The sequence below is a fragment of the Tubulanus polymorphus genome, chromosome 6 (assembly GCF_964204645.1).
Source record: "Tubulanus polymorphus chromosome 6, tnTubPoly1.2, whole genome shotgun sequence".
NCBI lineage: Eukaryota > Metazoa > Nemertea > Palaeonemertea > Tubulaniformes > Tubulanidae > Tubulanus > Tubulanus polymorphus.
The window spans coordinates 502934-529894 of record NC_134030.1 but is presented as its reverse complement, the minus strand read 5'-3'; the positions used below and the strand labels follow the sequence as shown (position 1 = coordinate 529894).

The following is a 26961-nucleotide window of genomic DNA, read 5'->3' as shown; positions in this document are numbered from 1 at the left end:
CCTGAACCCTGACCAGATAAGGTTATTGCGGGGATTTTTTTTAATGGATTAAATAAATTCTCTGTTTCTCGCTTGCGGCATAAACTTGAAGTTAATTCATGTAGATACAGTAAAATGTGCACGACAGAAAGTATCTTATGTCATTCGCCGAACAAACCATTAGCATACAGAACATCAAACAACTCAATCAATACTATCGATTGATTGGGTGACGCTTTTTTCCATTTACCACAATATGAGATATCGACAATTCTGTTATAATCTCAGATATCAAATAGCGAGTCCGTCGATGTATCAATACCGCCGTTGATATATCAAACGGTTCTCTCAAAATATCCGCCGTCGATATCCGATAAACGATTCGAAGGAACCGATGGAAATGATACATTTTTCCAGAAATACCGAAATAAATAAAATCGGATAAAACCAACATATTTCAAACAATACTTTAACTTACGTACATTCAATACGAATAATTGAGTTGTGGTCCGGAACTATGATCCAGTGGTGTGGTCCAGTATTTTGGTCCAGTATTCCGTGTTTTTTTTAGCTGTAACTTAATCCCACTTATAATGTGGACTGTGGATGGAAGTTCCACATCTATCCACCTACTCCACTTTATCTGTCGTTTCTCCGATTGTTTTATGATTCTCTGGTATCCGTCGCATTCCGTGCGTGACGAGCGACAGAGGCGACACCTGGTATCGAATTAGTGAACTAGACTGGCTGCGTACTCGCCACAACATCATCACATCGTCAACAGGAGCCAGTCATATATTAAACCGGGGGAGGGGAGGGAGGGGAGGGGGAGGGGCAGGGGGTGCGAGGGGAACTCACTGAGTCTATGTCTAGGATATGATTATACACTGACGGTTTCGTGTCTGCTCTACTCGCTAGGTGGCGCTAATAAATGACGTCATCGATGGCATCAATGTCATCTATCACTGTACCTGCCTTCTGCCCCACTGATCACAGTCAAACCTCTACTGACCCTTCATCACACCGTAGCCACATCTCACCGATACGGACGTTGAAATTGGTTGTTGTAGACTATTGTTGGCAGTATCTATGACGATTATGAATTCTAGGACACGAAGTCACGTGGTTCTGCGCAGTAGCTAATCAAACACAAATCTCGTTATACGGGCGGGAGGGGAGCGAGGGGCGAGGGGAGGGGTGAGGGGGGTTAGTGATTTATATCGGTTCGCTACGCAATCAAATTCTAATTCCATCTCTCGTGAATCACGCGATAATCAGCGAGAATCAACGTGAATTTGTCAGTTAACGTCAATTACGTTGGAAAGTGTGACCATCACGTGACGTGTGTGATTACAATTAGATTACAGTACAGGATCCAGGATTCTGTTCTAAACTTCAGTTCCACACGTCAGAACTCAATTCCACAGGTCCACAGTTCAGCAGATCAGGATGCAGTTCCACAGTTCAGTTCCACAGTTCAGGACTCAGTTCCACAGTCCCACAGTTCAGGATGCAGTTCCACAGTTCTAGACTCATTTCCACAATTCATGATCCAATTCTACAGATCCACAGTTCCACAGTTCCTAGAATCAGCCTCAATGTGGAACTAAGGTGAGGTGGATTATGGTCACACGAAAGGTCACACGTGGAAAGTGTCAATGATTTCCTGACAACACGTGATTGGTGATAAAATTGGATTACAGTAGTTCAGGCGCTCGCTATGTGGGGAGTGGGGAGTGTGGGGAGGGGGAGTGTGGGGAGGGGAGTGTGGGGAGGGAGGAGTGTGGGGAGGGTATGGGGTGGGGTCTAGAACGGGTGCGAAAAGGTCACACGTGTGCGTGTAAGTTGACAAGTTGACAAGTTGTCGACAGCAGTAACCGACAAGTCATGAATATATTTCTGCAGGTCTTACTGCGTTACGTTTTGTCACGTATTTCAGTCCGTTTTCTCCCAACTCGCCGTCAAAATGATATACACAATTTATAATCGTGTTTCAATCTCAGCTGAAGCAAAAATCGATCGAATTCGAACCAGTGAAATGGTCTAGGTTCTATTTTATACAGCTCGTTACAGCGAACTTTAGGACACTAGAAAATCGATCAACCTTTTTTTCTAATTATTTGCCCGTCGTACTGTTCGGTTGTATCGTCAATGATCGTTTGTTTATAGCAACTATACGAGACTTGTGTTAACAGAGATAATCTCTGCGAGATAATCGCTTTGAGATTATCCAATCCTCGTTAATCCAATCGACGCTTTAGAACTAATTACGCGTGCGTTGTGAAACAAAGGTTCAATTCATAAACGAAACGTTGATTTAATCTTTTTGAAAATTGCAAGATTCGGCGTGTGATAGTTCAACAGAACGATTGATATTTATAGGGTTATATATAAAAGTAAAAGTACACACGACCCTGTCACCTCAAACAGCAGGTTGTGGCCGCGGACGAGGGGATATTACGAGGATTCAAATTAACAGGTAAAAAATATGCGCAGAATATTATAGATAATAATTTATTGTTCATTTTACTACATTAAAATTATACAAGGAAGTTTTCACAATATTCGGGATAAACAAAAGATGTTAAATGATGGATTCATTGCATGCGCTAGTTTTTAGGTCTGGACTTTTAAATTGTTAGGCACTGGACCCACGTACAGTACGTGCAGAACGGGTGCAATATAAACAAGAAAGGATGCAGCAGTTTGTTAATTAATAGTCATTATACTAATGATGTTGATAAAGTAACGATGATGATATTTATAATGGTAGTAATGATTATATAAAAATCAAATTAGAATTTGCATAATATTCTGAGAATAATCTTTATAATAATTACAATAAATAATCTTGGTAGATGATAATAATGGACAACATTTGATGTAAAAGCAGTGAGACTGAGGGTGGACGGAGGGGATGGAGGGTAGCTACTAAAATGTGTCAATTTCAATATTGTTGTAAAGACCATTGAGACTGAACTTAAAGCGCTTTTAAGGAATAGATTATCCATATCATTATCATTGCAATGATTTATTGTTATCATTACACAGAATGGAAGCGCATCTGGTGAATCCAATAGATAAACCGTTAGAGGAGAAACACGCGTCGGAAATACTGAGAGACGCCACGGAGAAAATTCACAATCGCAGACGATCAAAGTGTGAGCGAGTTTCAGACGAGGCTGATAAACTCAATAAAACTAATTACGGTCAGTATCGAGGATCGGGTCCGAACCCGGGACACCCTGTACATCCTCTATTCAGCATCAGGACCACTCTGAATCAGTATCAGTAATTACTGGGATCGAACCCGGGACACTCCTGTACATCCGCTATTCCACTAATTTCGTGTTAGTAAACTGTGCTGTACGGTGCTGCCGCTTTGATCGACATTAGCGGATTTTGCATAAACTAACACGAACTTACTCTGGCAGTGGACTCTCCTTGATTGCCAGAGACGATTCCCGTTAGTGTATGAAAAATCCGCTAATGTTGAGCATAGCGGCAGCACCGGACGGTGTAGTGGGCAGCACGATTTAATTTTGACAGTGAATTAATCGCATTTTGTAGGAATCGCGTTGACGAAAACAAACCCAGCAGAAGCCCATCGTCACGCGGAGGAGACACGCCGCCTAGCGGCTGAACGTAGAGTTAGAGAAATAGAAATCTTTCGGGATCAAAGACAGTTTTTTATCGATCACGTCTTTGATGGTAACAATGAAATTCGGTGAGTGACGGTGGAGGTCCCGGGTTCGAATCGAAAAGGAAAATCTAACACACGAGTTCCTGAAAGTGTTGGCGTAATTCAATTAACTGTTATTCTGAATTTTTTAATGAAAAAAAGTCATGGGAGGCCGGGGTCCAGATGGAACTAAAAGGCACCCATTTCACGGATATTGCAGCTAAGTCATTCGCTACCGATGCCCCCAAACTTTGGAGAAAGATAATTTTTAAGAAATACATGTTAAAAGATATGAGGGCCGAATTCGGAGATTTTAAGAATCTTTGACTTGACGAAAAAAAGGGAAAAATCAATCGAAAAGTAGGGACTCGGAGAACTGGAGACAACCCGCTAAAGCCATCCCCCTAAAGCCATCCCCTTAAAGCCACCCCCTCCCCCTAAAGCCATCCCCTAAAGCCCCCCTGAAGCCATCCCCTGTCAATATTGATGGAATACCTACCCGACATTATAAATATAATGAATAATTAATTATCAATCTGCTCGAAACCATTCGGACAGAAATCAACCATCCAGATATAAAACGAATATTATGACTAAGATGACTAACAATGGAATTCGGGAATATAATAAACTCAGGAATTTACGGGATTAATATAATATTTTGTGGTATTAGATTTTATTGGACTGTACGCAATATGAAAGCCGGCGGTTTTATGACGCAATCGTAATCGCCATAAAATCGGCCGGGACCTGACTCATCTAAAGTTCCACATTCCATATTCCACCATTACAGGTTCGCCAAGGCGAAGTCGACGTACTTAAAAACGAGTAGTAAAAATCAGCCGCAGCAGCAGCAGGAGCAGCAGCAGCAGCAGCAGCGGCAGCAGCAGGTGCAAGGATCTACTACAGAAACGAATTCACGAAGGGTAGGTGTCTCTAATTCATTATTTCTCAATCTGAAATAAAACATTATATCGGAGATCAGCTTAATTAACAATTACAGGATGGCCCAGATCCATTTCTAGATCAAGTTCCACAATTCTAAACCCAGTTCCACAGTTTTGGATCTAGTTCCACTTCCAAGTTTTGGACCGGTTCCAAGTTTCATTTCCAAATAGTCAATTCCATTTCAATTTAGTGTAATGTCTACTACAGATACATTCACTACGTAACGTTTAACAACTTTACCGAAATTATTTCATAAAAATTTCGGTTTTAGAAAATGTTCGTCAGAAGAAATACAATGGTCGCAAAAATGTTCGGCGCTAAAAACGACGGTGTTAGTTCGTGCGGACGCCGCAAGAGCGCGCCGGAATCCATTCAGCGAGATGAAGACGAAACGCCTAAAACCATCATCAAAAACAAACTCAGTAAAAGTTTGACGAATATAGCAGAAGTCGGTGCGTTGCCGGCGATACACGTGATATCAAAGCCTTTAGATAAAGAGATATGCCCGTCTCCACCGGCGACCCCTCGCGCCAGTCCGCGCAGCGTACGCAGTCAACCGAATATGAAGATAACGGCGACGAGCGTGACGTCGTCGACTCCTCGATCGACTCGAAATCAACAAACCGAAAAACGTCTGTTACGCCGTAAAACTACAATCAATCAGAAGGAATTATTATTGATTAAAATAGCGAAGACTTTACCGTACAACCTGCTGACTAAAACCGAAACTAAACTTCACGATTTCGCGACCGTTATGGGATACCACGAGCGAAATCGCAATCTGATCGAACGAGAGAAATTGAATTTATCTTTGAGATCTGCAGACGATAAAAGATTCACGAGTTTAATACATTCGCTATCACCGATATATATCAGATAGGGTTCGAACCCGGGACACACCTGTACATTCAGCATCAGGACAGTCTCTGAATCACTTTCAGTAATTACTGGGTTCGAACCCGGGACACTCCTGTACATTCAGCATAGTCTCAGAATCACTTTCAGTAATTACTGGATTCGAACCCGGGACACCCCTGTACATCCTCTATTCAGCATCAGGACCACTCTGAATCAGTATCAGTAATAACTGGGTTCGAACCCGGGACACCCCTGTACATCCTCTATTCAGCATCAGGATCACTCAGAATCAGTGTAAGTAATTACTGGGTTCGAACTCGGGACAACCCTGTACATCCTCTATTCAGCATCAGGACCACTGTGAATCAGTGTCAGTAATTACTGGGTTCGAACCCGGGACACCCCTGTACATCCCTCATTCACCACGGTTTCCGGATCCCCTGGTCTTGTGGCAGGGCGGCCTTTTCGCTTTATCAGACAGTCACTCCTGTCTATGCAAGCCGAAATTAGTTCTACGTATTTATCATAGACTGATTACGAGTTTTTATTCGGCTGAAATTGAGCTGATAATAAATGAAATATCGTTTCTGACCCAGAAGAAAATCAGTTATGCATTTTTATTTTTTTTGCACCTTCACTTTAGTTTTCGTTTCTTTGGGGATGGAGGTGGTCTAGTTTCGGGAATTTCAACTCATGATTTTATAAGTTTATCAACTCTTGTTCAACTGGAAATGGATATCATAAAATAAATCGAATTGTTTCTAGTTAGATTCTAGTTCTTTTTATTATTGAATCTTTAGCTTGCTGACTGGGTAATTCCTATAGATCATAGGAAATAAAACATGTTATTTATTTTAAATAAATAATGTTAGTCATGTTATAAATCATGTTATTTTGGCTTAATCTATACGATGAAGTAGTCGCGGTTTAACTAAATCGTGTTAACGAATTCTCAATCATCTGGTTTATGGTTACAATTTTTATCACCATAAACATGAAGTTGTTTTTGAAGTTGTATTATTTCAACCCTGGGAAAAGTTCCTCATGGTCAAATATATATATCTACAGACTGATAGAGAGACGACATAAAGTTGATAGTGTGATCATTAATTCAATATTTTCATCTTTATTCCTACTGATAAAATCACGTGTTTTCTGGTATATATATAACTGCGTGAGCTACCGACCCATCAAACCATTATTACAGCTTCCGGTACCTTGGTCTCCTAGCGGCAACATGCGTAACTTCGTTCTCTGTGTTATTGTAGGTAAGAACCAATAAGTTATTTAACTATTGACGACTTTAGGTGGAAAAATGCACATTGTGCGGATCAAAGAATCTAAACATTTTGAACATGGACGTAAAAAGGCAAATTTGAAAATTAAATTCGGACACCTTAACTTCTCTGTTGATATAGTGCTATCAGTAGCGGTTTGTGTTCATGGATACGATTGGCCCGGAGCGAAACAGGTCAAAGAATCTTGTAAGAAAAACCTGTGCGACAAAAAGGAGAACAGCAAACAGTGCGTGAAGGATTGCCTGTGGTCGGTGAGAACTCATCACGAATGCCAGCGTTTCGACACCACTGATTCTATAGTCGGCTGTACTGGGCGCTTCATCGCTGACAAATTAGATAATGTGAGGAATAAACTCACCTCAAAACAATAGATTAGCTTGGATTTGTTAAAATGATATTTTAGGAATAAAGATAAGCATTATGGTGAAAAATGAAATTATAGCAATTAGTTCAATTTATTCTCTTAATGCTGAAGAGTTTACTATGAATCAGTGTCAGTAATAAATGGATTCGAACCCGGGACACCCCTGTACATCCTCTATTTAGCATCAGGATCACTCTGAATCAGTATCAGTTATTACTGGGTTCGAACCCGGGACACCCCTGTATATCCTCTATTCAGCATCAGGACCACTCTGAATCAGTGTCAGTAATTACTGGGTAAAGTCATGGAACCAGAGGATATATCGTAATAAAAAATCTATTGTTGTACACCAGGAACTTATCATTCTGCTTACCTCAGGTAAAGAGTAGAAATTAGACTGAATAACTTACCTTTCGAAAGAATATAATCTGCTTACCGTGTGACGTATTGGATTCTGAGATATTGAATTGAGTATGGACGATTGTTGAATTATAACAACCTTTTCGACTTAGAGCTCAAGTTCTCCATTTCGGGAATAAAACTAATTTATCAACAACAATCGATCGCATCCGTTTCTTTTGTCTCGTAATTGACGGTTGACAGATATTTTATATTATGATTTATGCATTATGTTTGAGTATTGAAGAGATCTAAACACTTACCCGATTCTACTGTGCTGTTTATCACCAGATTCCCAATTTCATATTTATGGTTTCTTGCACCATCGATAACCATCGAATCAGTGTTGACACTGTTTTTATCGAAGTTCAATAAGTTTAGAGCTTTCTCGTTACAGTTACCGTCCACGCAAATCATCACGTTTAAATATTGTTCAGATTTATTTATCCTTAATTCGAAAAATGTTGGTGAGTTGAGGGTAACTCGTTCAGAACTACAAAATGTACTGGACATTTCAGACAACTTGTTCCTCGTGTCCGAATAGCACAGCGTCGAATCATTGAATCTGATGTAAATTCCTCCAGATGGAAATCTGATAAATGCATGTTTTTCCCGTTTATCAACAGAGATCAGTTTGTAATTACAGGAAAAATAGAAATTAAACCAATTGAATTCTATTGTCGGTTCAAAAGTCAGTTTATGTCTGTTTTTCAATCTCACGAATGAATTTTGTTTTGGCTGTGAACTGGAACTGCTTTTGCCGCTCCAGGTCCAAACGCCAGAATCAGTTTGTAAATATGTAGCATTAGAATCGGTTTCGCAATTTATAAATATTGTCATCAAAATCATCAGATACGCGACATATCGCGCGGGAGCCTTCCATTTAGTGTCCGCGGTCATTTTCAGATCGTGCCCGTTTCTCGTTTCGTGTGCGCCGTGTGTACGATCTCGGTGTGCGCCGTGTGTACGATCTCGGTGTGCGCCGTGTGTACGGTCACGGTGTGCGCTGTGTGTACGGTCTCCTGGATGGAACGTGGTTTACAGATCACAGCCGCTCGCACACGGTCTCTGTGGAACCAGTGAACCACTCACTCACTCTGTAAGTCTCACTGGAATACCAGAAGTATCCTCAAGATGTTAGCTGGACTTGTGTTGAATATATCTGTATTTGGATACTATTTCGTCTCAAGACGCAAGAATTGATTGAAGTCGATGAATTCTAAATTACGTTTGGATGAATTTTCGATATGAAAACTGTCGAATTTTCACTCATCGGTTTTTCAAGAAATACTTCAAACTTAGCCGTGGGCATTGTTCAAAAAACCTATACTCTCTACTCTCGCTCTCTCCCTCTCTCCTCTCTCCTCTCGCTCTCCCCTCCCCTCCCCTCTTCCCTCTCCTCTCTCTACTCTCCTCGATAGAGAACCGATACAGAAACCGATGTGACAAGTATTGAAGACTCCTTTCCCCAATGGCCGCAGATCCACAAAAACTAAAACTTCTTTTATTCGGCGCCCCTGCTGTCCCTTCCTCCGAAACCACCCCTCCAGAGAACACGAACTTCATGAACTCGATCGGTGAGGGACGCATGATTTGTCAATGATTTTTGTCCCATTACGACTTATTGATTTATTCATCGACTTCTAAACGCATTCAATACGGATTAGTGAGGTATGCAACCCTAGCCACCAAACCTCGCGGTTCCGGAGGTATACGACCTCGCGGTTCCGGAGGTATACGACCTCGCGGTTCCGGAGGTATACGACCTCGCGGTTCCGGAGGTATACGACCTCGCGGTTCCGGAGGTATACAACCTCGCGGTTCCGGAGGTATACGACCTCGCGGTTCCGGAGGTATACGACCTCGCGGTTCCGGAGGTATACGACCTCGCGGTTCCGGAGGTATACGACCTCGCGGTTCCGGAGGTATACGACCTCGCGGTTCCGGAGGTATACAGCCTCGCGGTTCCGGAGGTATACGACCTCGCGGTTCCGGAGGTATACGACCTCGCGGTTCCGGAGGTATACGACCTCGCGGTTCTGGAGGTATACGACCTCGCGGTTCCGGAGGTATACGACCTCGCGGTTCCGGAGGTATACAACCTCGCGGTTCCGGAGGTATACGACCTCGCGGTTCCGGAGGTATACAACCTCGCGGTTCCGGAGGTATACAACCTCGCGGTTCCGGAGGTATACAGCCTCGCGGTTCCGGAGGTATACAACCTCGCGGTTCCGGAGGTATACGACCTCGCGGTTCCGGAGGTATACAACCTCACGGTTCCGGAGGTATACGACCTCGCGGTTCCGGAGGTATACAACCTCGCGGTTCCGGAGGTATACAGCCTCGCGGTTCCGGAGGTATACAACCTCGCGGTTCTGGAGGTATACGACCTCGCGGTTCTGGAGGTATACAACCTCGCGGTTCCGGAGGTATACAACCTCGCGGTTCCGGAGGTATACAACCTCGCGGTTCTGGAGGTATACGGCCTCGCGGTTCTGGAGGTATACAACCTCGCGGTTCTGGAGGTATACAACCTCGCGGTTCTGGAGGTATACGACCTCGCGGTTCCGGAGGTATACAACCTCGCGGTTCCGGAGGTATACGACCTCGCGGTTCCGGAGGTATACAACCTCGCGGTTCCGGAGGTATACAGCCTCGCGGTTCCGGAGGTATACAACCTCGCGGTTCTGGAGGTATACGACCTCGCGGTTCTGGAGGTATACAACCTCGCGGTTCCGGAGGTATACAACCTCGCGGTTCCGGAGGTATACAACCTCGCGGTTCCGGAGGTATACGACCTCGCGGTTCCGGAGGTATACAACCTCACGGTTCCGGAGGTATACGACCTCGCGGTTCCGGAGGTATACGACCTCGCGGTTCCGGAGGTATACAACCTCGCGGTTCCGGAGGTATACAACCTCGCGGTTCCGGAGGTATACGACCTCGCGGTTCCGGAGGTATACGACCTCGCGGTTCCGGAGGTATACGACCTCGCGGTTCCGGAGGTATACGACCTCGCGGTTCCGGAGGTATACGACCTCGCGGTTCCGGAGGTATACAACCACTGAACCTCGCGGCGCCGTCGGTCCACAGACACTAATAATTTCAAGAATAATTTTTAAAAAATACTTCAACGACACAGAATCATTGCTGCCAGTCTAAAGTGAAATGTAGGAGATCGGGGACGACCATGAGATCAGTCACATGATCGTCAGGGCAGCACATACACCTTCTTAATGTCACATGACTTTAATCAATCACTCCTAGAATAAATACAATACAGGTCACGTGTACCGCGATACCGCGAGATAAGTTTAAATCACGTGGGTGTGAGTTTTTATTATAGGTCACGATAAATATCTTCACTTTGTCTTGTGATACAGATAATTCTCGAAGAGGATTTTGTGTATTTGTCGGTATAGAAGGCACCGGAATCGATCGCGATGGTTGAGATATTATCGATTCAGTGGGCGCGTGGATTGTTAATAACGGCTTGTTTAATCCTGGTTTATCATCTACAAATATGCTCGTCTACATCGTGTATAAAGGAAAGTGAATGTAGCTGTAGAATGGACGATGGGAGCGGTGTTATCGATCTGTCACCAATTAACAGTAATGATCCCAATAAACCCGCGTAAGTTATTTATTAGTTCTTTGATGCTCTACCAGGGGGAGTTAAATATCAAGAATACCCTTGAGACCCCAAATTTTACAAAACATCCCGAAATGAAAATAATCAGTTCCACAGTTGTGAGTTAGAGTTAACTCTGAACTCAGGATCCAGTTCCACAGTTGTGAGTTAGAGTTATCTCTGAACTCAGGTTCCAGTTCCACAGTTGTGAGTTAGAGTTAACTCTGAGTTTCAATTAAAGTAAAAATAGCACTCACATTTAATTAGTTCTAATCAATACACGGAGATTATCTACCTTAATAAATCGGTCTAAAATGAAGCCAATTAATGTTAAACTCATACTATTAAAGTTTTGCGGAAAATCACTGATGCATTAAGACCACAGGACCAGTCGTCCAACACGTGACAAATTGATCATTATTTACCAGCATGGGTTTGAATCATGAATTGGTCGCGTGACCAATTGAAACAAACCAAATCAAACACACGTTAAACCTAAAACCTTTAACTAATGTATTCTATGTGTTCAAAATGAAGGCCGGTACGTATTCAAGGTCGCAATGAAAGTTGGACCAAAAGTGATCGCATATGACCACGAGATTAGATTCTTAAATCGCAATCTATGTGGGAAGGGTCCAAAATCTCACATTTGGAACGGGCGGAGCAACGATTAATTTTCGATATGAAATCCGCTTGTTTATTGTTACAGATTTGCTAACAAAGATGGGTCTGGCAACTGGTTTTGGTACAACCCTTGTACCGCTTTTACAAACAAAACTTGTGCAAATGTGGCGGTAGGTCTCCCTCCCCCTCTCTCTCTCTCCCTCCCTCCCTCCCTTCCATCCACCTCCCACCAAACAAACATGATATATCAAAACGGATAAATATTGTTCCCGGGATATTGTTATTTTAAGGTTTGTCAAAGTCTGAACAGAGATTATATGATTGGCGTGGGGAATCCTCCACCCAGTTGGACTTATGATTCTTCAATTAACAGAGTTATCGCTACGTATGTTGGCACCGGGTGAGTATAAAATCGTTAATTCCGGTTGGCCACCAGGGGGCAGCAGAGAGTTCATTTATGTTCTGTTTTACAGTAATACTGAAGTAACACTAATTTGTACAGATAGCCAATCAGTACAACTGAAAGTAACAAGTGCCGGTGTCCCTGTCGTAAGCATGTCAATATCGGAAGTCCATTCCTATACCCAGTACCCTGTACCCAGTACCCACTCCTCAGCCTGTGCCCGGTACCCACTCCCCAGCCCGTACCCAGTACCCACTCCCCAGCCTGTGCCCGGTACCCACTCCCCAGCCTGTACCCAGTACCCACTCCCCAGCCTGTGCCCAGTACCCACTCCCCAGCCTGTACCCAATACCCACTCCCCAGCCTGTGCCCGGTACCCACTCCCCAGTCTGTGCCCGGTACCCACTCCCCAGCCTGTACCCAGTACCCACTCCCCAGCCTGTGCCCGGTACCCACTCCCCAGCCTGTACCCAATACCCACTCCCCAGCCTGTGCCCAGTACCCACTCCCCAGCCTGTGCCCAGTACCCACTCCCCAGCCTGTACCCAGTACCCACTCCCCAGCCTGTGCCCGGTACCCACTCCCCAGCCTGTACCCTGTACCCACTCCCCAGCCTGTACCTGGTACCCACTCCCCAGCCTGTACCCGGTACCCACTCCCCAGCCTGTGCCCGGTACCAACTCTCCAGGCCTGTACCCGGTACCCACTCCCCAGCCTGTGCCCGGTACCCACTCCCCAGCCTGTACCCAGTACCCACTCCTCAGCCTGTGCCCGATACCCACTCTCCAGGCCTGTACCCGGTACCCACTCCCCAGCCAGTACCCGGTACCCACTCCCCAGCCTGTACCCAATACCCACTCCTCAGCCTGTACCCAGTTCCCAATGCCCAGCCTGTGCCCAGTACCCACTCCCCAGCCTGTGCCCGGTATCCACTCCTCAGCCTGTGCCCAGTACCCACTCCCCAGCCTGTACCCAATACCCACTCCTCAGCCTGTACCCAGTTCCCACCGCCCAGCCTGTGCCCAGTACCCACTCCTCAGGCCTGTGCCCGGTACCCACTCCCCAGCCTGTACCCAATACCCACTCCCCAGCCTGTACCCAATACCCACTCCTCAGGCCTGTACCCGGTACCCACTCCTCAGGCCTGTACCCAGTACCCACTCCCCAGCCTGTACCCTGTACCCACTCCCCAGCCTGTACCTGGTACCCACTCCCCAGCCAGTACCTGGTACCCACTCCCCAGCCAGTACCTGGTACCCACTCCCCAGCCTGTACCTGGTACCCACTCCCCAGCCAGTACCTGGTACCCGCTCCCCAGCCTGTACCTGGTACCCACTCCCCAGCCTGTACCTGGTACCCACTCCCCAGCCTGTGCCCGGTACCCACTCCCCAGCCTGTACCCAATACCCACTCCTCAGCCTGTGCCCGGTACCCACTCCTCAGGCCTGTACCCGGTACCCACTCCTCAGGCCTGTACCCAGTACCCACTCCCCAGCCAGTACCCGGTATCCACTCCCCAGCCAGTACCCGGTATCCACTCCCCAGCCTGTACCCGGTATCCACTCCCCAGCCAGTACCCGGTATCCACTCCCCAGCCTGTACCCGGTATCCACTCCCCAGCCAGTACCCGGTATCCACTCCCCAGCCTGTACCCGGTACCCACTCCCCAGCCTGTACCCTGCATCACAGCATGTACCATTAATGTGTGTTCGGAATTTCCAATAAAATTGACTTTAAACTTGGTCGATTTAGAATTTGAATTCTTTTTTTCTCGTTGCGTTGCAGAAATTAGAATTATCGGGAAGTCGAGTGTGTGCCGGATCTGGCAGCTCGGACAGCCTCACTGTCGGTTCGATACTCTGTATCACGTGAGTTTTAATCCCGCTCGTGGTTGCGGGGGGAATTTCAAAATACGGAATTCTTTTTGTATGCCTATAAACTGTTTCTGTATATTTCTAGATTTTTCGTGCTAGTTTGTGTGTATTTAGTGGCTGGAGTTTTATTTATGCATTTCGTGAAGAGAGCGGAAGGAACGGAAAAAATACCTAATAAATCTATGTGGGGGGAATTAACACGGCTTATATATGTGAGTAGATCCGTTAAACCCACAGTCAAATTAAACCCCTGTCGAAATGGGTCCTGGATCAGTTTCACAAAAAAAAGTTAAACTCAAGTTTTTGGTGTAATCGCTATTGGTTGTGCGGGTTTCATTTGGTTCTGGGCCCAGTTTCACAAAAAAGTACCAAAAGTTTGAGTTAAACCCTTTTTTTGTGAAACTGGGCCCAGAACCAAATGAAACCCACACAACTGTGGAACTGGGTTCAGAGTCAAATGAAACCCACACAACTGTGGAACGGGGTTCAGAGTCAAATGAAACCCACACAACTGTGGAACGGGGTTTTCAGAGTCAAATCAAACTGGTGGAACTGGGTTCTGTTTATGATGTTGTTTCTATATTTCTGTTTTCTAGGAAGGGAATATATTTGTATTCGGGAGATTTTTCAAGCGAGGTCAATATTCACAGAAATAAAACCACGTATGGACGTATTCAATCGGGCCGACTCCCACTCTACGATCTCAACAAGTTACATTGTAGTTCCAACATCTTGCATCTTCGGAGTCAAATCCGAGAAGCTAGGTTTTTATCTTATCTTATCATCTTAAGTTGGTACTGCACCGTCTGCGTGGCCGATGAGATGTGCCTTATTGGTTAATCGATGCTCTGCTGGTTTTCGCTGTAACGGATTTGGTCTATTGTGGTTCCATAGAACCGTGGAATTGGGTTGTGATGTTGTTCGGAATTGCCTCATAAAGTGATAAACTGCGAAACCTTTGTATATTCGATTCCGATGGTTCATTTGGATGACAGGGGCACCACGAGTCAGCTTCGAGACAAGCACTGGCAAGCGAGATAAATTGTACGTCCAATAAAAAACGTCAGTTGATAATCAATGAATAAAATATATTTTTATTGTTTCAAATTTACTCGTTATAAATGTTGCATTACCACGAAGGAACAACAGTTACATTGATGATATATCTGAGTCTATGAGAACAAACTTTATGGGTGAAATTTGCTTTGATGTTATTTGGTTTTATGTCCGGTTTCACCTTATTTGGTTTATAACTTAATCATTATTTATTTTATAATTTATTTGTATTTCATTTCTTCGAGTTCTTTAAACTTTTCAATATTTTTCTACATATTGCTTAATTCATTAATTGCTTAATCATACTTAAGTATATCATCATCAGGTGCAATGAGCAGAAACAAAATAAACAAAGTGCTTGTAACATGCTTTGCTACATTCCACCTGATGATGGTTGTTAGTCAACAGCTGAAATGTTGTGGTTTCGTTTTAATAAATCATTTTAAGCATACAAAATTCGAATTGTGAGACTCTTCTTCGATTACTACAAGTACATATACATACAATTTCGTAACACTGTTACGTCAGCTGCCCCTATTGACTTTTGACATTTCGTTAATAATGGTTTAAACTTAAAAAGCACAGTCAATATATAATAGATTTGGATTCTCGTTTACTGATCATAGATAATGTAAGAGTAAGCAGTTATAACTCATTAAAGTACATATTGTGTCCTTATCGGCATTCGACTGATCTCAAATCGTACCAAAGTGTGCCATCTATTTGTTCCTTCCTTTTCACTATAAACGTCTCTGTGGGCGGAATGAGCACCTCGTTTTCATTCTTGAATATCGAATAATTGGTTATCTCAGCCCCTTGATTTGTCTGTATTTTGAACATCACGTTGAAACGACCGAATTCTTTGGCTACCTCTTCATCAACACTAGTTGAAGTGAAGCACCTGAACTTGATAGCATCGCTGGTGTCCACAATTGGTTGCGATCTCTGTCCTCGATAAACTGTTAGGGGCCCAGAGTGTTGACGAAGTTTCCTAATCCCAGACGTAAGCAAGTGATACATGCCTTTCCAGTGATAAGGAATTGGAAAATCACACGGCATTCCACTGGCTACTTGAGAGTAGAGAACTTTAGTTTCAGTATTGAATCTATAATAGCTATACTCGCCAGTGTATGTCGTGATAGCCAAGCGTTCGTCTTCGGTGAGGCCATCATCAGGATAAGGAATGTTAGCGTATGATGCATCGTTCCAGCCCTCCTGCAATTCGCGTAAGCCGGGGTTCTGGAATTCTTTTATTAGGTCATCAGCAGACCCGCTAGCCAGAAGTGTATTTGGAGCCAGACTTATCGTTTCATTCACGACGTAATCGTCTGCGTCACCTATATATCTCTTATCAATGCGATTCATCTCTCTGAAACAGAAAGATTTGTTTTGACGCGTTTCTTAGAGTTGCCTTAGTTGCATAGATTACAAAAGCCTGTGTGGAAAGTTCGTAGACTAGCCGTGTTAACCAGGTTTAAAATAAGTAACGAGACGAGTAGTACTATATAGGTTAACTAACTATTTATTTGACGCACGAGCTTTCGCTACTAATGAATAGAAGCTTCATCGGGTGAATGAGATAATTCAGGTGAATGAGAGAATTCAGGTCAATGAATCCCTCGCTCATTCACCCGATGAAGCTTCTATTCATTAGAAGCGAAAGCTCGTGCGTCAAATAAATAGTTAACCTATACACTACTACTCGTCTCGTCACTTGTGTGAAAGTTGTGAAAGCTGTCTCATCAGTACTTTATGTTTAATATAGCCACAATTCATGAATCCAAAATAAGGAAAGCCTACCTCACGTATCTTTCTTTCGAGACTGGCCGAACTCAGTACTAGATTCGTTTCCGGTTGATCTCTTGTCTTCCTGTGAACTTACTGTATCTGTCACGACAGACTCGGAACATCAGAACAACTTACACTATTTGGCAGCAGATGGCGTTATCTGCACTCTTATCAGTATATATGCCTACGTGACAAGCGGCATTTGTGCATAACTGTTTGTCAGCTGACTCTCAGAGCGGGGTTTTACCGTTGGCTTATCTTAAACTTCCGGCTTTTCCTCGTAATTTATAACCGCACGTTACAAATCCAGGTTTAATTCTAATGATCCGGTTTCATTGTTCAAAACTTAAGTGTGCGAACACATCACTAGTGCCAAGTCTGATATGTTTTGGCATTTTTTACTGATTTCACGACTCTGTCACACTCTTTGATTTAACTCAAAAGTGTCCGACAATTATAACATCGAGACCAGAAATCTCTACAATTGTTTGTGATAATTGATTATTCAATTCCTGTAGAGCTTATTGATCTAAATGTTGACTAGAAACTTGATCTGGACCCGGTTCCACAGTTCTGAGTTAACTCTGAGTTAAAGTTAGTTCATTTTCAATTAGTGAACTCAGAGTCAAATTTTAACTCACAACTGTGGAACTGGACTCAGGATCGCCGAACAATTCCTCGAACCACGAACCTCCAATCAATAACCTGCTTGAATCAAAACATCTAAGTTTGGTCGATGTTTAGCGAATGATGGCCTGAACGTGTACTCTGGATACCAGTCAAATCCGAGAGGCTAGACTACCATCTTACCTTAGCATCTTAAGTTTGACTGCACGCATCCAGAGGCGGATCCAGACCGTATTAGCCGTATTGCCCAATACGGTCTAGCATTGTTAAGCGCCCTTCGAAATTTCACCGGCAATATTTTTAAAGGCATTATTTCAGCAACTGCTAATTCCGTGTCCGGGTCGTTTATTCTGAATTGCTCTGAAGCCCTCTAAAAGCCTTTAAATGGTACCATATTATCAAAATTTTCTGGGGGCCCCCATACCCCCTTCGAAGGACTTCGCGCCTTCGGCACTCGCATTGACCTGGATACTGGGTGTGCCCTAAGATCAGAAAGGTGCCCTTAAATTTCCTTCCAATACTGTCTACCCATCCCCCTGGATCCGCCCCTGGCATCAACGATAGCGATTGGCGCACGGAGGTTGGTCGTGGATGGTGGGTTTATGCTGGATATGGTCTACTGTGGTTCTTCCTTCACATACACTTGTGGAATTGGGTTGATCATGGACGTATAATCTAGTTTATACGTGCATGGCTTGATGTGACATTAATTTGTTCAGAATTGCCTCATAGAGTCAAACTGTAAAACCTTCGTATTTTCGTTTCCGATGGTTCATTTGGACGACAGGGAGCACCATGAGTCAGCTTCGAGACAAGCACTGGCAAGCGAGATAATGTGTCCACAATAAGAAAACTAAAACAACTTCAGTTAAATATCAATAAATAAAATAGATTTTTATTGTTTCAAATTTTCTTGTAATTGTCTCCCGTTTATTGAGGATGTAACCTTATCTCTGATTAGTTCGTTGAGGATATAACCCTATCTCTGATTGGTTCGTTGCTATCTCTGATTGGTTCGTTGTATTATAAATGGAATTGTTTGATTAGCTATTGAGAGAAAAGTTAAGAAGATTGTCCGAAACAAAACTAAGTTTTCATCACAGAAAATAGAAAATTATTAGTAATAAATTTAAGTATTATTTACCACAGATTTGTCAACAGAAAACTATTACCCCTTAAACCTAGAAATGTCATGAATTAACTCTAAACTTCTTCAATATTTATTACCAGGTACCTTCTAATCCGCACCCTGCAACCCATCAAGCCTAGGACCCTGCAACCCCTCGGCCCTTCTAAGACGTATATAGAAATTTGATCACCATTCCCAGGGGAGAAAGGGACGCAGGTTCCGGGCTGTAGGTGAACAGTCTATTATCAGTTTGAACTTGTTAAGTACAGTAAATGTAAGTATCACACACGCACAGTAGTACAATAACCTGTGCACCCAAACCCGGTGAACGGATAATTAGATAAAAACCCGCTATCTACAGATTAGAAGAATTGTATGATCATCTCTAGTGTGAGATCGAAACGTCTTGTATTTTACATTTTAGATTTTTTGAATAAATAAATTCTCGATTTTAAAAATCTTATAATTTTTACATAGTGGGTTTTTATCTTATTACACGCAGTGTTGGAAGACTGGTGTCATGTTTATAATGTATTATGCTTGAAATGCTCTTATGGAATTATCATCCAACGTGATGTAGATCCAGCGTGCTCGGTCTACTGTAGATCCAGCGTGCCCGGTCTACTGTAGATCCAGCACGATGTAGATCCATTATGCTGGGTCTACTGTAGATCCAGCGTGCAGTAAATGGTTTAATAAACTATTTTCCACTCCGACGGTTGTTCACATTGTTTCTCACTCTGTTCATCTCCGCAGAATGAATTAAAAGTTGTTTTCGGTTTAAAACCGAGAATTTCTCGTTCTTCGTGAATTCGAAATGAAAATGTTGACTGCGATGAACCGATGAAATACCTACAATAATTACATACAACACACTCATTTATCACATACACTTATACAGAGTTCTACAGTTCAGGATCAAGTTTTACAGTTTAGGATCCAGTTCTACAGTTCTGAACTCAGTTCCACAGTTCAGGATCCAGTTCCACAGTTCAGGATCCAGTTTTACAGTTCTGGACTCAGTTCCACAGTTCTGGACTCAGTTCCACAGTTCAGGATCCAGTTCCACAGTTCAGGATCCAGTTTTACAGTTTAGGATCCAGTTCTACATTTCTAGATCTAGTTTTACAGTTAAGGATCCAGTTTTACAGTTTAGGATCCAGTTTTACAGTTTAGGATCCAGTTTTACAGTTTAGGATCCAGTTTTACAGTTTAGGATCCAGTTCCACAGTTCAGGATCCAGTTCTACAGTTCAGGATCCAGTTTTACAGTTCAGTAGAACTGGCGTAAGCCGGAAAATCAGCAGAAATTCCGTGGTCCCGATTTTCTCAGTTCATTTTCCTTTCAAAATCTGTCTCAAAGTCGGATTCTGGAAGTGACCTAGAATACCGGTATATGTTCCGAACATTTCAAAGCAATGCACATCTCAATCTCTCGAGTCAGTCGGCTTGTTTCAATTATTTTTAAAAAGATCATCACTGGCGCGCAGCGTCTATTATACACCGGTAGATTGATATTTCTGTCGACGCACACATGTTAAGCACATGTTTACAATATTAGTCGGCTATATAATTGAGTACTGACCCAGTGTCACTCAGTTGTGAGGGTTTAGGTTCTTAATCTGTAGCTAACTCGGATATTTCATAGAAAACCCCCACAATACGACTTACTCCAAATCGGAATTTTCTAAGTCTTACTTACGCCAGTTCTACTGTAATAACTCGTTTAATTTGGATCGGTTTTATTAGGACTTTCACTTAGTATTATAGTAAGTGAATATTTGGCATTATTTCAAGTATTCTATGAGGAGAGACCTTTCGAGCTGGCAGGCTAGCTACTCACTCTCTCCTGGACCCCTTGAGCCGCCCTATCCCCCCCTATCTACGTACCTGGCATGTGCACAGATCCATTGATCTATAATTGCAATTCCTCCATCTTGAAACTGATTTAATTCTTCCGAACTCGGTCGAAATCTTTCAACTTTATAATCTTTCAAAAACCATTTCAATTCTCCGTATTCTACAAACATACAAACATAGTGTGGACTCGGTTCAACTAGATCCAGACAAACAACTATTAGACAAACAAACTCCGTAAAACAGTGTGGACTCGGTTCCACTAGAACCAGTTCCACTGTACTAAAACCAGTTCCATAGTTCTGAACCTGGTTCCACAGTTGTCAGTCAAACTTTGATTCAAGGATTTTAAACAATTGAAAGGAACTGCTTCGACCCACAACTGTGCAACTTCAGGAGTCCAGATTTCCATCTATCTAATCACACCTCCAGTATCCACCGTCTGACATTGTGAGTTAACAATTGACAATTAAAGTGTCAGAAAATGAATGATTTTAACTCGTTGGCGCTAGGAATATAAATCTAGCTGAGTAGAGAGGAGGGGAGGGGTATAGATTACCATCATCAGGTGCGTCTGTAGCTACAAATACTGTTTGTAATTTCAGATCTTTCAGCAGTTGTTGTATTCGATTAGCAGCGCCCTCTAGACTCGGTACGCTCTTCTTGTGACTGTATAGAAAATCTAATCTACGTAAATGAACGGCTAAATATGGACCTCCGATAGCATCGCGGTTTCGTCGCTACAATGTATAATACAATATAATATACATTACATACCAGCCGTGCAACACAATACAGATAGCAGCACAAGGAGTTCCGATCTGAAGAGGGGAGAGAGGGAGAGGAATGGGAGGTTGAGAGAGTGTGAGGGAGAGAGGGAAGAGGGAGAGAGGGTGGAAAGAGGGAGAGTGGAGGGAGGGTAGGAGAGAGGATGAGGGAGAGAGGGAGATAGAGGGGGAGTGGAGGGAGGGTAGGAGAGAGGAAGAGGGAGAGGGAGGAAAGAGGGAGAGTGGAGGGAGGGTAGGAGAGAGGAAGAGGGAGAGAGGATAAAGGAGAGAGGAGGAAGGGGAGAAGAAGAGGAAGGAGAAGTAGAGGGAATGGGAAGACGGAGAGGGATGATGAGGAGGAAGGAAAGGATGAGACTGTGAGAGAGGGGGAAGGAGAGGAGAGAGGAGGGAGGGAGAGAGGAGGAGGAAGGAAAGGATGAGACCTACCTGCATCGTTCTCCAATCATCTTCAAATATAGTTTTATCCGTTTCATCAAATGAATTTAGATATTTAGCTCTGAATTGATCGGCAACATCTGTGAGCGGACGAGCGAATACCATCGATCGGCGAGCCTGTTTGAACGAGACTGTGTGTGAGTAACCCTGGTTACTACGTGATCCGACAACCTCTCAATGATATATACTCACTTGCCAGTAGTCGGTTTCACCGTAAACATCGTGTATTAAAGTCTCAGCTCTATCGATCATAACTGACCTGGAAAATAATTGACAAAATTAACTACTACCAGACGCCCCCTGGTGGAGAAACTAAGTATCGACGACCCCTGGTGAAGGGACTGTCTCATAGTGCGCACCCTGGTGGAGAGACAGTCTACCATAGTGCCTTCTGATGTAGAAATTAAGTTTTAACGCCCCCTGTTGGTGCAAATGTCTACTAGCGTCTACCCTGATGGAGATTATATCTTACAGTGCCCCTTGGCGGAGAAACAAAGCGTTAACGCCCCCTGGTGGTGAGACTTACCTCGCCTGTGTCTTTTTAGTAAGAAATGGTATTAGATATTTGGCGTGAGCTTGAATAGAAATACAATTAAACTTCTTAGAAACGACGTCATCAAATCCCCAAAACCAACCGCGCCATACACCCGCGCCACTGCTGCTGGTGGTACCCTTAGAGTCCTGCAATCAATAAATACACATCTTTTTAACTACCCAAGCTGACTTCTCCAGTTGTGTTTGGACTGCCGAGTTGACAATCAGGGAATCACAGAATTGAGTAGTTTAGATTGACCGGTTCCCAGCCGGGTCCTGGAGTAATTGAATTCTAACCTGTCTGTATCGAGATTGTTGATTACATTCTCTGAAATCCATTTTCTCCTTCCAACCGTCCGGACCCCAGCCTTCTTTATAATTTTGTAAATAATACAATTCATCAATTTCAGGACCGTTTACTGAAAATAAACGCACGAAATGAGAAACATTTGTGTGAAAAACAATGTAATCAGGGGCAACAGTGGATCCATTCTGAGTGGGCGGGGTCTTCAAACCAGGGGGGGCAGGGGTCATCCTTATGAGAAATCCATATGATGACCACCAAAATTCCTAGTCTAGTACCTAGCCGTCGTTCCCTAATCAAGTTGTAGGGATCCCGTAACAACGACTGGTATTCAGACTACAAAATTCCAAGCGCGACTACAAAATTAATTTTACCGGGTATCTCATCAAAAAAGCTGAAATCTAGGCCAATATTATATAATAGAAAATAGATTTGATGATGAAGCGACCACAGATTGATACATTTATTGAAATTCACCCTGTGGCTCTCTCTCCCTCTCCCTCTCTTTCTCCCTCTCTCTCTCCCTCCCTCTCTCCTTTCTCCTCTCCTTTCTCCTCTCCCTCCTCTCTCTCCCTCCCTCTCCCTCTCCTTTCTCCTCTCTCCCCCATCTCTCTCCCTCCTCTCACTCTCTCCCTCCCTCACTCATGGATGCATACAAAGTATGAACCCTTTCTTTTAGGACCCGCCAGATTTAGAAAAAATAAACTTACAAGTTTTAAAATCTTCGAATTCAATCACAGGCGTGTGTCTATTCAAACTCTCTACATCAAAGAATTGAGACCAACGTAATTTCGTTTGCTGCGATGGAGATTTCCAGTGATAAATTCTACCCCAAGGTGGCAGCACTAGCGTCCACGGCTCGATGGCGTTTAATGCTTTAGCTAGATTAGCGATTCTCATATAGACGTCACGGCGTAGATTGAACCCCTCGCCAGGGTTCACTTCATATAATAAATATCTAGAAAACAATATCAACATAAAATATAAATCACCCCTAAACCTAACACAACGCGATATGTAAACAATCCCTCAACAGGAGGGCCAGGCTGGGGTACCGGTAGTTAGTTACCTAATCGTTGGTGGTAAGCTTCTTATAATCGGATGGGCTTATACCAACTCATGTGTGGTATGTGAAAATATCCGATCGTTAAACAAAACTACCGACAGGTTACTGATTATAGGGTAGCGGGATTGTCTGATTATTAGGCCTTCATAATTTTTTATGGCTCATTCACAGTAACACAAATTATTGAAACAACATTTTCAGTAAAATTTCGGCCAAAATTTCAAATTAAGTGTTCAAAACTCAAGATATCATTTCTCTCTCGTTTGGTTGTTTATATTGTGTAAATCGCCTGTTTTGTGTAAACGTTCAATAAAGTTTGAATTGCATTGATTATATATTTCGCACCTCATTGGTTTCTGTTCATCAGAATTAACGGTTTGTTGATTCTCAGATTCAAATATCAGCGACTCGGAGCCATCTTCGCTATAAACAATCTGACAACTCAAACAAATTGTGCAGAATAGGAGAATTTTCAGTAGGAAAAATCTGAAAAACGCCACGTCGCCCTCCATTACTGTAGTCACGACTCGTTCATAGCCGCCAAACACTGCTCTACACTCGTTCATAGCAGTCAGAGACTGATCGGAGTAACCCTAACCCTAGGAGGGACACCGAATTCCTAACCCTAGGGTTAGGGTTATCCGCTAGGCGCTCGGGTACGTAACACAGCCAAACCCTAGGGTTAGGGTTATCTGACTGTGAGCACTGTGAACTAGTCACGGTTTACTCCGACTCATTCGTAGTAATCACTGACAGGTGTACTGCGATCTCCATAGAAACCTGTACACATAAATCTATAAAGACCACAAAATAGACGAGTTTAACTAGAAAAACAGCAATAACAGGATTAAAATGGCGTTACATTTCAGCGCAAACCAGGTATGAATAAATATACAATCAATCAGTGCAAAAAGGTATCTGAATCAATGACTTCATCGAGGAGAAGAGAAGTGGGAGCTGATCTGGGTGACACTGACAGTGACAGTGACAGTGACAGACTGTTTGTTTGACTGTTTGTTTGATGCAGTGCAGTGGATCAAGGATGTGGTTTCTCATTTTTAGGCCTATGCTTTTCTTCATTTTTTCAGTATGACAAACAATTTCAAGCGAAACGACTTCAGAATTGGGAAGTTCCCAAATCATATAGAGAGGTAACGTTTAATAACCGCGCCCATAACACAGCCTGGCCCGCGCCCAATAACACAGCCTGGCCCACGCCCATAACACAGCCTGGCCCGCGCCCAATAACACAGCCTGGCCCACGCCCTAACACAGCTGCTATTCAGGCCCGCGCCAATAACACACAGCCACTATTCAGGCCCGGGTCCGCAACACAGCCCCAGTTGGGCCCAGAGATAGTACTTACTGCTACTCTGGTCCCAACAGAGTCCCAGAGATGTATACAACTAATAATGATAGGCCCACGCCCATAACACAGCCACTATTCAGGCCCGCGCCCATAACACAGCCACTATTCAGGCCCACGCCCATAACACAGCCACTATTCAGGCCCACGCCCATAACACAGCCACTATTCAGGCCCACGCCCATAACACAGCCACTATTCAGGCCCACACCCATAACACAGCCACTATTCAGGCCCGCCCGCAGTCAAAACACAGCCCTGAGATAGTACTTACTACCCTACCACGGTCATAGTGTCCCTGGCGGCCCCAGTGTGAGACCTTCTGACAGTGATTTCAAAACCGTCTGCTGTTCTCTGATTTCAGCGACCTCGACCTCTCGATGGGTTCACGCAAATAATCTCCAACAATCGCGGACACCTGTTACCGGGCGTTCAGAGATCGTACGAAAGCCCGTGGGGTCAATTCGTGGGCACTTGGGAGATGCCCCGAAAAATACCAGGTAAGAATAAGAGAAATGACCGAATACCTGATGACCATAACTAGACTAACTCTCATTGTGTGCGTTGTTACAGGCAACAATATATCGAACCCGACGGCCCGGTCGTCGTACGCGATCGAGGAACTCGCTAAACTGAAAATAGAGGGCGACGAACGATTGAAGGGGAAACCAATGATCATTCGCTCGGCACCGGCGGTAAGAATCATATACACCAGGGGGCGCTGCGGTTACTGAAATGTTGGTTAGTGTTAACCAGTGGATAGTTGATATAGTGATAATTGAAAGTTCATCGTTACTATATAGGATTATCTACTGGTTATGTTTAACAAACTTTTCAGCAGCTGTATACAATCAGGGAAGTCACACATTCAATATACCGCCAACCACCGATATACCGCCATACTCTCTATACCGCCATACTCTCATATCTGAATAGCATAGCATATCTGAAATTTTGCTTGCCCCCTCCAAAAAATACTTGCCCTACACAGGCAGTCCAATTGGTGGCACTATCATCCATTGTATCGATTGGGAAAAAAGCTTTGTGACATAAAATTGCACTAGCCCGGGGGACAAGTGATAATGATAACCTACTTGCACTGATGAGAATATACGTGTCCCGGGCAATCGGACAAGGATCGGACCCCGTGAGTCTCAATTCGAATTTTAATGATCATCAAAATTATCATAGTCCCCACTAAAATAGCGAGTTGTGACTGACACTAATATATGGGTGAGATATAGAGGGCGCTTATATTCACAAAAACTGCAAGTTTTACTTTGACAGTAAAAGAGATGTTTTTTTATATTTTTCTAGAGTCGTCAATCAATGACGGAACAACTTGATTTCGATAAATCGACACAAACTGCAGACGATAAAGGAATTCAAGTGAATCTGTGCAGTTCTCGGTCTGGGGCTAAAGGGGTGACCCCGCGTAAAGGTAGCGCTGCGGGCAGTGATCGCGCCGGGACAGCCCCGGGGTCGGCGCGCTCGTCTAAACATCAGAGTCCCGTCCCGCAAACAATGTCTCCAGTGTCTCAAGCGAACGCTCCAATCGCTTCTCCTCAATGTGATTAAATATATACATTCAATTCTTCTTTTATTCGTGATATAAAATAATCAATATTTATGTAAGTTCTGTTTTTATGCTATGTCCGTTAAAAGGGAACTTATGCGGGGCTTATCGATTGAAATTATTATTATCGACAATATCATCGTGTGACATTTAAAACGAAAAATTGTTTATACAAGTTTTTAAAATGATCTTGTTTTTTTAATGATTTATATTTCACATGAAATGATACTATTAGGTTTTATCTATGTCCTGTACGCTCGGAGTTCTACGACTGATAATTGAAGTGAGATCAGTGATTTGTGTTTATGATGTATTTTTGTTTGTTTTGTTATCTGTGAATAAATAAATATATCTATTATTTATCATTCAATAAATA

At 43.5% G+C, this 26961-nt stretch overlaps 4 protein-coding genes and 1 long non-coding RNA gene across 6 annotated transcripts; 4 read left to right on the top strand and 1 right to left on the bottom strand.

The window, feature by feature from the left end:
- Positions 1-4413: 4413 nt before the first annotated feature.
- On the top strand, positions 4414-5702 carry LOC141907643 (uncharacterized). The gene is made up of 2 exons (XM_074797358.1): positions 4414-4587; positions 4881-5702. The coding sequence occupies exon 2, from the start codon at positions 4884-4886 to the stop codon at positions 5487-5489; it is 606 nt and encodes a 201-aa protein (XP_074653459.1). The 5' UTR covers positions 4414-4587; positions 4881-4883; the 3' UTR covers positions 5490-5702.
- Positions 5703-6577: 875 nt separating this feature from the next.
- LOC141907472 (uncharacterized) lies at positions 6578-7201 on the top strand. Its single transcript, XR_012619496.1, has 2 exons — positions 6578-6735; positions 6886-7201. It is a non-coding gene; the product is annotated as an uncharacterized LOC141907472 (long non-coding RNA).
- A 3711-nt stretch (positions 7202-10912) lies between these two features.
- LOC141906926 (uncharacterized) lies at positions 10913-15368 on the top strand. Of its 2 annotated transcripts, none has more exons than XM_074796421.1 (7): positions 10913-11162; positions 11869-11953; positions 12074-12183; positions 12257-12332; positions 13972-14054; positions 14146-14272; positions 14657-15363. In XM_074796421.1, exons 1-7 carry the CDS (start codon positions 10972-10974, stop codon positions 14714-14716), a joined length of 732 nt encoding a protein of 243 aa, XP_074652522.1. In that variant the 5' UTR covers positions 10913-10971; the 3' UTR covers positions 14717-15363. The 2 variants fall into 2 exon arrangements, with proteins under 2 accessions (XP_074652522.1, XP_074652523.1); XM_074796422.1 differs by having other exon boundaries at positions 10972-11162; positions 11883-11953; positions 14657-15368.
- A 3062-nt stretch (positions 15369-18430) lies between these two features.
- LOC141906891 (GDP-fucose protein O-fucosyltransferase 2-like) lies at positions 18431-24252 on the bottom strand. The gene is made up of 9 exons (XM_074796352.1): positions 23989-24252; positions 23288-23535; positions 22571-22692; positions 22266-22420; positions 21932-21998; positions 21731-21856; positions 21076-21256; positions 20550-20679; positions 18431-19512 (listed from the first exon to the last, which is right to left on the bottom strand). Exons 1-9 carry the CDS (start codon positions 24207-24209, stop codon positions 19353-19355), a joined length of 1410 nt encoding a protein of 469 aa, XP_074652453.1. The 5' UTR covers positions 24210-24252; the 3' UTR covers positions 18431-19352.
- A 125-nt stretch (positions 24253-24377) lies between these two features.
- LOC141907449 (protein Flattop-like) lies at positions 24378-26959 on the top strand. The gene is made up of 5 exons (XM_074797094.1): positions 24378-24522; positions 24732-24794; positions 25374-25509; positions 25583-25704; positions 26327-26959. Exons 1-5 carry the CDS (start codon positions 24496-24498, stop codon positions 26585-26587), a joined length of 609 nt encoding a protein of 202 aa, XP_074653195.1. The 5' UTR covers positions 24378-24495; the 3' UTR covers positions 26588-26959.
- The last annotated feature ends 2 nt before the right edge of the window (positions 26960-26961 follow it).